Source organism: Mesitornis unicolor, unplaced genomic scaffold (genome assembly GCF_000695765.1).
Source record: "Mesitornis unicolor isolate BGI_N332 unplaced genomic scaffold, ASM69576v1 scaffold11875, whole genome shotgun sequence".
Classification (NCBI taxonomy): domain Eukaryota; kingdom Metazoa; phylum Chordata; class Aves; order Mesitornithiformes; family Mesitornithidae; genus Mesitornis; species Mesitornis unicolor.
Window position 1 is genome coordinate 17,249 of NW_010186194.1, and position 11,338 is coordinate 28,586.

The 11,338-nt window shown below is 36.9% G+C and overlaps 1 protein-coding gene across 1 annotated transcript in view; it reads right to left on the minus strand.

Annotated features, from left to right (window-relative positions):
* The window catches only part of CAT (catalase), a 12,081-nt gene extending 3,164 nt beyond the window's left edge, over window positions 1-8,917 (minus strand). Inside the window, exons 1-8 of the mRNA XM_010185082.1 lie at window positions 8,745-8,917; window positions 7,578-7,688; window positions 6,022-6,152; window positions 5,105-5,209; window positions 4,005-4,130; window positions 3,233-3,424; window positions 2,161-2,313; window positions 862-1,000 (exon numbers count right to left, since the gene is read on the minus strand). Of these exons, the coding sequence (XP_010183384.1) occupies window positions 862-1,000; window positions 2,161-2,313; window positions 3,233-3,424; window positions 4,005-4,130; window positions 5,105-5,209; window positions 6,022-6,152; window positions 7,578-7,688; window positions 8,745-8,802 (1,015 nt within the window). The 5' untranslated portion in view covers window positions 8,803-8,917. The remainder of the gene's footprint in view (window positions 1-861; window positions 1,001-2,160; window positions 2,314-3,232; window positions 3,425-4,004; window positions 4,131-5,104; window positions 5,210-6,021; window positions 6,153-7,577; window positions 7,689-8,744) is intronic.
* Between the last annotated feature and the right edge of the window lie 2,421 nt (window positions 8,918-11,338).

Below are 11,338 nucleotides of genomic sequence, written 5' to 3' on the forward strand. Positions count from 1 at the left end.
AGGTAAAGCTCTAGTCTTGGCATTTACACCCTCGCCTTTCACAGTCTCTTGGAAACCATAACATAAAGCAGTTTAACAAAGCGGACCAAGTATATCAAAGTCAGTATTTAAATTTAATAAATGCAAATACAGATTTCTCATAGACATTTAGGCCACCTCTATTATGTTTAGAATGGATTTTTGCCTAGACAGAGAAACAAGGAAGTAATTCTTCACTTCTGTGAAACCCTTTCTCTGGTATAATTCTTTATTTTAAATGGCGTTTTAGAGCTTTTTCAATTAAGTCCCTTTTATCAAGCATGTTTTTACAAGTCTCTTTAAAGAAAGAAGCTAGGGACATTCATTCGACTAGAGGCAAACTCCCTTTTTCTCTTAAAGGTCTATTTTTAAGTGCTTAAACGCATTTTAAACTTCACTTGTTTTTTAACACTTCTGTCCAGACATCCAAAGTCTTTCCTGAATTAATAGGAGAGATTCACATCCATTCTAAACAAGTCTCTAAAGATGACAAACATTCTACTTTTCAGTAACCAAGAAGAAAACACCTTTTCCTTCCCTTGTTTACAAAATTTAAAATGAGTCTATCTGTAGCAAGTGGAAGTTACATACATTGAACTGAAAAACACTTAAGAGACTATCAACTACATCACACGAGGCTGAAGTCATATAAGGAACATCCATGCCCTTCTTTTAGTCTTAAAAAATGATGTGAAGAATGCATTCTGTAATCTACACAAGCATGCTTATGTTTTACAGCAAAGTTTTGATTCTCAATACTTGTACAAGACTGACAAGAGACATACAGTGCATACACAGTATGTGCATAAGTATCATCACATTTAAAGACAATTTCATTACTACCTTGGTTGTCAGAAACACACATTGGTCCGTCCCTCTGGTAATTGGCCACCCGAGCTCTGAAGGGGCAGTTCACAGGAATTTGTAGATAGTTAGGTCCCAGACGGTGTCTATGAGTGTCAGGATATGAGAAAAGACGACCCTAAAACATTTATCACAAACATTAACTATTACTTGCTGAAAGAGATCACTTAAGTGGTATATGCCAGTTCGAATCACTATACATTAAATACTAAAAGACTGTTTCCTTTGCATATATATTCTTGACATACTTCAAATTGTTTACAGAGTGACACTCAGTCACAAACTAACTTTCCTGGAATACCAGTGCCAAACAGCAGGTTGAGTTGCATTTATGCAGCTTGGGTATTTCATGCCAATTTCAGAATGCTAAGCCTATTCTGAAGCAGGAAAACAGCTACACGTGTAGAGATGAAAAATGGCTGCAACTGTGCTAAATGTTACTAAGGAATAATATCATCTTTTCCTACTTATTTTCAACCTCAGATTTAAAAACTGATTACATCTGAAATATGGTAGTCCCTTATTTAACTCCTGAACTGAATCTGAAGTAGTTCTAGTGACATCTGGATGCCAAAAAGACGGACTGATTCTGACCATGAATGTTGTGGGAGCAAAGAGAGGCAAAACAAAAGAGCTGCATGATGGTTTATAAGTTATCCGGTTAAAACACCTTCTTGTTTCCATGGACATAATTTGAAATGACAATCTGGTTTTCATCTGAAAAAGCGTAACGTGCAAATATCCGTGACTCTGCAGACGGCAGTCTACTGCAGCCATTCTTATCAGATATGTTGACCTGTAAGAAATCTGGTAATACTTCTAAATAACAATCTTGCAGTTCTGTAACTATAACTATAAACTCTAAATACAGATAGAACTTATCAGGGATTAAATACAGGATATCTGTATTTTAGAGCATTTGAAGTCTACCTCCCACACTCAGTTGATAATTCAAAGACAGACTGTAAATGCATGACTAAATATGCATTGCTGCCACAGTTTTATCCTGTATACCTTGCCAGACTGACGGATTTCCCCATCTACTTTCATAGTTGTTGCCGACGTCCTCTGAACTCCAAATGTTCTATTCCTTCAGTTCTTTCCCATTCTCTTTATATTTAATTTTAGGATGAACACATCAAATAGTAATCATTAATACAAAACCACCAAGAAAACCCTCCAACTAAAAACAAAAACAAAACAAAAACCAGTTGCTTTCCACCTGTCAGGTTTACTGCTGCTACACAAACAGGGACAGGAATGTACATCGTAATTTACCTGCAGCATTTTATCAGGGCTAGGTTCAATACCAGGTGGCATGTTGCTGGGATCGTATGCCATCTGTTCTACCTCTGCAAAGTAATTGACTGGATTCCTGTTCAAGACAAGCTTTCCCACAGGGATGAGAGGGTAGTCACCATGCGGCCAAATCTGTAAGACATAACACACACACATTAAAGTCAATGTTATTACAGTATTATGCAGCTTAAATAATAAATTGGGCAAATGCTGCCTAATAAAGTCTTGACAGAGAAAATCCATTACTGAACAGATTTATTTTGATAACAAGTATTTTGAGAAATATCTTATTTTAAGTCTTTTGCAATTAGTACAGAATATTAATGCAATTTATTTCATCATCCCAGCAAAATCTCAGCACTTGAATACTTAAATGAAATACCCACAGGCACTTCAAAAACTGCCTAGGACAGCAACATCATGAATTGAACTGGTAGCTTGATTGTTTTTAGTTACTTCAAAATGCAACCAGCTTAACTAGCCTTTTCTTTGTCATCTTAGCCTGTACTTTCAGGTTCAAAAGGCTTTAGCCATTTTGGGAGAGCAAAACAAACAAGCAAACAAGTTCGTTAGCATCTTTCAACATGCCACTCCTTGGAACAGCAACCAAAAGTCTGACAAAATCAGACCAACAATCAGAAGCTACATTATCAACAACACTTAAAACTAGCGAGCTCAGGATGTGACTACGTGATCTGAGATCACACTTCTGAAGTGTGGTGCAGTTGTAATTCACAGGCCTGGAATCAAGCTCTATCCATATTTCACTAAGCAAGAGTAACATCAAATATAACATCAATACAATTTCATCTCCAAAATTTCTGACTCATCATGACCATGTAATAAAAAGTACATTTAAACAGCAGGAAAGAATAAAAAGAAGAGACTAACTTTACTGATAGGGACTAGACTGGAACTCCATGGAAAACATCCATGGAAACCATTACATGTTTTTTATAGATAAACTCAGTTCTGGCATTTCCTATCTTTTGATCTCATCACCTATCTTAAACTAGCTGGAATTGAATATTCACAACAGTATCAGAGGTACCTTAGTTAAATCAAAAGGATTAAATGGAAACTTCTCTGCTTCTTCAAACGTCATAACTTGAATGTAGAAAGACCACGACGGACAGTTCCCCTTGGCAATGGCATTGTAAAGATCACGTATTGCATAATCGGGATCAGTAGAAGCCAACCTTCCTGCTTCTTCAACAGAAAGATTTTTGATGCCCTGGTCAGTCTAAAAGCAACACAAGCAGCAGCACCAGTTACGTCATGCAGGAAGTATTACAGAAACAAGAATGTACTTTAACAAGACTTCAAATCTAAGAATGTGATTGCCTATCTTTCAATCTCTGATAATGAGTTTGGAACAACAGTGCACCCAACAATTGCCTTCCAGATAAAAAACAGTTCACTGATGAAAGTGACATAAATATGCAATGCTACACTGTGGAACACAAGAAACCAAACTTGAAGGTATAACCCCTGAAGCACATCAAGTGAAGATGTTTCCCCTGTCCCTTGACAGGATGGGGTGTTCCTTTACTCTTCCATGATCCCACCTTTTCCTGCAGATCACATGCCAACATAAAGTGGTAAGATGGTTGCAGCCCTCGGGGCTGAAAGTTCTGGATTCTGAAGGCATGCAACAGACAAAAACCCACATACACACCTTTTTGATTGAGGCTATGCACTAACAAGTCTTTTCTGAATTAACCACGAAAAGTCACAGAACATTTTTAGACGCTCAATTTAAACTGTTTTTTATCCAATATGATGTGTACTTCTAATAGATAACTGGAAAACAATACCAATACCTTCGCATGGAATTTGCAATAAACTGCTCTTCCACTAGCATTGACCAGTTTAAAAGTATGTGATCCATATCCATTCATATAGCGAAAACCATCGGGAATACCACGATCACTGAACAAGAAAGACACCTAAAGAGAAGGATCACACGATATTAATGGACTCACCAGTTCAAGGATAAAGTGACCATTTCAGACAAAGATCATTTCTTGCATTAATCTGCATCACTGGAAACTATCTTAATGTTGCGTATTTCTTGATGAATTTCTAGTTCAAGTTTTAAGTTTGCTAGTGAAATAAGACCGCTTTGGTTTTGCGCAAAGAGTAACTGTGAATTAAACCTATGTGAAGTTTTATGCCCACATAAAATATTTGGTGAAGTACAAGACATTAACCTAGTGATAATGATACGATTTCCCCTATACACACAGGGCAGATAAGCATGAGTAATTTAAGTTACAAATACAAATAAGACCTTCCGCGTTAAAGACAAAATCTGAAAACTGAAGTCCTTAGCAACTAGCTCTTCAAGGTCTTCAAGCAGTAAATACATACCAGGCAAACATTTGCAAAACGCTGCTTTTCTTCAGGTTTATGATCACAAACAATGCAAAAATAAAAAATCCCAATTGCATTTTTAATTTTATATTAGCTTTTTTGGCCTAACATTCTTGGATACAAATACATTTCAGAATAATTAGAACACACTGTGAATTCTAGTCATTTTGGGAGTTGATCTAACGTGCTACACAATATACAACTTTAAATAAACTGATAGCATTACTTTTCTAGTATTTTACTGGTTTTTAACATTAACAGTTTGCTATTCACCAGTATCTCCACTGCTTTAGTTAGAAAACTTAACAACTTCCCCTTTATCCCTATATAAAATATGACTTTGAAAACAGAAGAGTGCCACCCATTTCATAGAGTCCTTAAAAGAAAAAAGGCTAAATACATGTACGAATACCCTTAAAAGTTATTGTAGGCCTTTCACCTTTACTGTTCCTGAAAGATTATGCAGGCTTCTAGCTAAAACACAGAAAGAGACAGTTAAAAATATATTTTCTTAATCTTACAAAATAAAGTCAAAGGAGAAACTTACTTGATGCAAAGACTCGGGGCGAAGACTCCAGAAGTCCCACATCATGTCTGGATCCTTCAAATGAGTCTGAGGGTTCCTCTTTTGGCTATGGATGAATGATGGAAACTAATTTGTCCAGAAGTGCAGGAGGGAGGAAGGAGCGGAAAGAAAAAAATAAATAAATCTAACACCTCCAAATCATACAGGGCATACAAAGCAACTCCTGGTACAAAACAAGACAAACTGTTTTTTTCATGGAATCCCAGAATATTAGGAGTTGGAAGGGATGATGAGTTGGACCAGATGTGGTCTCACAGGGCAGAGTAGAGGGGAAGGAGAACCTCTCTGACCTACAACCACCCCCCTTTTAATACACCCCAGGATGCCATTGGCCGCCTTAGCTGCTAAAAATGAAAGGCATAGCACACTGAAAGATGAGACAAAGTTGGAAGATCACTGAAGAAAAAAAAAGAAATCTTCCATTGTTATACACCAAAAATCAGATTTAAAGAAAGAATTTGCAAGAAGGTTTTAAAGTGAAAACCTTCTTTTCCTCCTTCCTCCGAAATAGCCTCCGAATTAAAAAAAACATCTACAGAGTAAAACAGCTAATGTGAACATGAGTAAAACCAATTAGATCTCAAGTTAAAAACACAATAACGTACATATTTGCTGGCTAATCTGCTGTGGCATAGGCACTAGCAAACACAACTAAATACGTGTTATTTGTGGTACGAAACCACATAAATAATCAAGCATTAGTTCTTAAAACTACTATGGTTTTTCTTAAATGTCCTTCCAAATCAAAAGTGTTTTGACCATCTAACAAAGAAAGTTTAACTGTGTCAAAACAACAGCTTTTGCTCCTCAGTGAAGGAAGATGTGAATGAACTTTTAGACTCTTTCACGGAGTACCCTCATCTTTTGTGCTTACTCACCAACATTGCATCCCGGATAAAGAAGATAGGAGTATTATTTCCCACAAGATCCCAATTGCCCTCTTCTGTATAGAATTTCATTGCAAAGCCTCGAGGGTCACGAACTGTATCAGCTGACCCAGATTCTCCAGCTTGAAGAAACACATGAACATACAGAAGTGTTATGACAGGAAACTTATCCAAATTCCAAGCGTAGAAACATACAACCTGAGACTATGCCATCAAATCCTAAGTTAATGAACCCCACCCTTTTAAGTCTTTTCTAAACAAGTAATTTTTGGCATATTTTCAACAATACTTACGGCACTGCAAGTTCCAAAGTGTGAACAGACACCCGCCCAAGCTTTTGGGCCACAGTTAAAAGAAAGAAAAAACAAGTATATCCACTTGACTAATTAAGAATGGAATTTGCATTACTGCGAATAGAGACAGCATCAGATTATAAGGCTGAATCGGCTAAAAACACATTAGTTTCTGTGCAGCAAATCCCAGCGTGAAAGCTCTCATTTGGAAGGGAGCAATCTGAATAATGTACCAACTAAAAAGAGAACTTACAATAAGAGAGTTGTAACCCTTTTAATACTCCTCTTGCTTTATCCAAAACAGTCCTTTCAATGGGGAATTTTATATTGGAGCAAAATTGCCTACCACAATACCCAAGTGAAAGTGTTCCAGAAGTATTCAGGAACAGCTAACAGTAAGCATCACGATCAAATAACAACGACATTCATCTCATTTTAAAAAGTGTGTACTGAACAATAGCTAGGAAGAAACGTGTTCAAACAGAGCAGGGAAAGGTAACAATATAACAACCCCCTTCAGCACATCGTGCACAGATCAGACTCGGCTGCATGCCTTTCTCTCATATAATATTTCATGAGCCCTTCAGTTTTGGTGACACAGGGAAAAAACAGCAGGCCAAAAACAGCAACTCCCTGAGCCTTAGTAGGACTACTTTCTCTCCAGAATGACTTCCAGAGCTGAATCTTCATTACTATTTCTTTTAAGCACAGACAGAATAGTAACACAAGTTTTGAAAGATCATTTTTCTACCAGACAAGATACTGACCATAATGAATGTTTTAACTACTGTAAGATTTTGCTAGTTAATGCATTCAGGTCCTTAAGAAATAAGTTTGTTTATGGAAGACAGTTCATTCTTCTTTGCCTAGTACTTACTTTACAGCATTCATCCCAAAACATTCTTACAGTATAAGAGATTATAGGTATTGTGCTTTCAAGTGCTAAATCACAGCATTCAAGTGTTGATCATGATCCATCCAGAAACAAAGCAAGCTTTTCCTCAGAAAATAAAAATAGGTCAGATTATCCTTTCTCTCACATGCCAGAGGGAAAAGTGTCTACAGAGAGCTCGGACAGAAAGACGCAGAAGCTGCTTAAAGTCTTACAACTTAAAGGAAACTCACAGAAGAGTTGGTTGGCAGAAGGCATTTCAAACAACCTTAAGTACCTTAAGTGCTCCACAACGCAAGCATTGCTATCGCTGTAACTATGGTACGCGTGTAAAAAGACACACAATAACTTTAGACCCTTACCAACCGTGGAGAATCGTATGGCAATTGGAGTTCTTTTTCCAATGTGTTCAAACACTTTTGCTTTACAATACTGGGTAATATCATGAGTGACTTCAAAATAGCCAAAGGCTCCTGAAAAAGAAAGTAATTTCAAAATATCAGATTAGATACCTTCCTTCCACTTATGTCATATTTGTTATTCCATTGCCGTACAAGATACAACTTTAAGTCAAAAGGAAACATGGAAATACATCAGTTTAAAAAGAGTTTGTATCTATACACTAAAATGGTCACTTCCGTTTCACAAAGTGAAATTTACTGAACACAAGCTACTGTTCGCATGATGCTCACTCTCCCCTCCTTAACTGATTCTTAACAGTTCCCAGCTGCAATACAGACCTCATCTCTATTGTGCAAAATAACAAGCAGTAGCTTTTTGGATGCTCTTTTACCAAGATTTGCATATTTATCTCAGAATAAGACAAGTATTTTTTTAGTCCTGATGTGTAGTGCAGAATTTTGGGTCCACTTTCAAGCTCGCTGAAGCAATAAAGTTCCTCCCACCCTCACAGAGGAATTTTTCCCATGTACATTCACATAATAATGAAGTTCAGTACATTATTTCTTCTTCTAGGGTCATACGTAATAAAAATCAGTTCTATCCAGTTCTACCCTACTAGGATCAACCACAAATTTTAATATCAGTTGTGGTTTTTTATTTTTAATTTAAATATTAGACCATCATCTTGCTTTGGTAGACAGATACATTGGATGACAAAGACAAGAACCTCTATCAAATAACATGCAAAACAGACATTAAAATAGAGATGGGCAAGTCTTCCATTCCAGCAGAATGGAGTTCTATGGAAGGACAGATAAGGGAAGCAGAGATTACAGCAAATACAGTAAAAATCTAAGGGCTATAACTACATCTTCTCTCTTTTTTTTAACAGTTTTTAACGGTTTTAACAATTTTAAACAGTTTTTCAGTGCTTCAAGTTTTAGTATTAAGTTCTTTTAAACTAGGCCTTAGCACTGTTGTTGAAATATAATTATTATAATCTATAACACTAAACCACAGGACATACGATGCAACTTATCTGTCACAATCTATGTGGTAAATCAAAAACTTTTTAAAGTCCAATTCTACGCGCGGACACACACACAAAAATGTGGTTTTAAACATACCTGCCCCTTTTGCATGCACAACTCTTTCAGGAATCCTCTCTCTGTCAAAATGAGCCATCTCATCAGTGAACACAACATCTTGAACAAGAAGAGGTCCACGTGGCCCTGCTGTCAGAATATTCAGCTTATCCCCTACGGGGTTCCCAGCACCGGTGGTCAAGACATCTGGTTTCTGAAAGTGAGAGACAGTCAATATCACACCACCAGAAATTCAACATCCTCTATATTTAAGCCACACAATGTGCATGCCTGTTCAACCATTGTGTGTCACAGAACATAAAAACAACTATATAGCAAAATGACATAAGATTCTGGAAGTAGTTACAGAAAATACAGATGCCTAACTACACCACCACAGTACTACTATTCCTGAGGCTATGCACCACAAACTCACTCACCCCCTCCTGCCTAGTCCTCAGTCTTCTAAATGCTCTATAACTTGCATTGGTGGTGGTGAGTAGAAGGAAAAAGTAATTCTTGCTGAGAAGGCCTTCACTATTGTATCATCAATTTTATGGGGTTCCAACTTTCAAACTGACAAGCCAGGTTCTGCTTTAAGTGTTTTAATTACTGTAAACAGGCAAAACACCCGTATGTGTCTCAGGGAAGAGTATACTGAACTGAACTAGTCTCCAGTTTGGTTTTTATCCCCCAAGAGGCAAACCACAAAGGCAGGGGAAAGAATAATCATTCACATCTACATCCAGAGTTCTGGAGAGAATACAGGGAGAGTTATACACATTTTTTTTTAACTCTGGTACATGAAAAACCACATGAAAGACATTTGACAGAATAACTGTATTTCCAATGTGTTCTTACTAATATGCAACACATTACTCTAGCTGGCTTGAATTCCCAAATAACTAGGTTCTTTATTCTTCATTCACCACTTCATTAGCATAAAGCTATAAGCATAAATTTGGCTCTTTCAGGATGCCTGCAATTCTAACCTGCACTGAAATTTATACAAACATTTTAAAAAGACAAAATATATCTCGTTATAAACAGGAAATTGGTGTTCAGAAACTTGCAGGAAAGTTAAGACTTCAGCTTTATTTAAAGTATTCTTAAATCAAAGGAACATCTGCTTAAATCAAAACATTATCTACAGTTTGTCAAGGGAAACACACAAGAGTAGAAACTGTTCTCGGTATTCTTTCCATGCATGCATGCTTCCTACCTGGTATCTTGCTCAGTTTTAAATAAGCCAAACAAAACAAAATTATTTCACTGCTCACTTTGTGAAATTACCTGGTCAGACCGGATGGCAAGTTCTCCCATCCTGAGTCAGTCTAAGAGTTCAACTTCACAAAATGAAATCCTAACATACAGGCCCCATATAATTTAGAACCCCGAAACAGGTACACTTTATGATGTTTTAGCTATCATCTTAAAGTAGAAATTGCTTCAATTGCCATTATAAATGAACTTTTTGAATCAGAATTTCATTTCATACATTAAAGTAACTCGAAGGACACAAGGAACTTTAGGAAAAAAAGCTCATTCATCCATTCCATGATTCAGTACAGTAAATGTAAAAATATTTGACTTCAAGATCAAATATTCATATATATGTGCTTCACCTAGCACAAATAAATGTAATTAAATCATCAGTTCATTATCCTCACGTATTTTCTGTACTGAGGTATGAAAGCTACAAGCAACCCACCTCGACACCCATTCTAAGCCTCTGCTCTGAAGAACGCTTTCTTAGAACAAGAAAACAGTCTGCACATGATGAGACTGCAAAATGCTCACATGTCACAGCAGTTGTAATTGAGTATTTTGGTCAAGACTTACCAGTTTTCCTATGGAGAACTACCTTTTTTTGGTGTTTTTTTTTTAATCCAGCTTCCAGCAATGCAAATATTTTTATATTCATTAGTTTTGCTGACCAAAAGCTTCACAATGTTCCATGGATAAAACCTAATGTATTAGTTTTTCTAATCATAAATGCATTGATTTTTTTTTGTATTGATGACTCTGTCATACTCATTCAAGATGTACAAGCTTGCTGTAATGTGATTAAAAGAACAGATTCTACCAATGGCAACCTAAGCCTCTGCATTGTCATCTCCAACCTCCTTGTGTTATCATTCATGACAGACATTTCCATCCTTCCCACGTGCTCTATGTACACAGAGACTTTCACTCTGAAGCAGCCTGTGACACAAAAACCCTGTGTACAGCTTCACCACCATTTATGAATTGTGACCACTATAATTCCAAGAAAAGCATAACCCAGAGACTGGATTCTGATAACCCTTTCTTAGCATGAGACCTCTTAAGACCCCTCCAGCCCATACAGTGATTTTGAAAAGTCACTAACACCTACATTATCGTGAAGCAGTGACCAAATTTCACTCAGTCAACCGAGAAATGCAAAAACTATGTAGATTTAGAGCCCTGTTTATCCTGGAGTTCTTCACAAATTCTAAGCAGCCCAGTAGGTTTAACCCCAGAGCGGTAAGACTATAACATATATACCTACACCTATGACCTTCTCCCTCTACAAAGTCCTTGCAAGAGCTTGCTAAAACACAGAAAAGGGGGGGGAGGGAACATATCCTTACTCATAATGAGGCTTTCTGAGA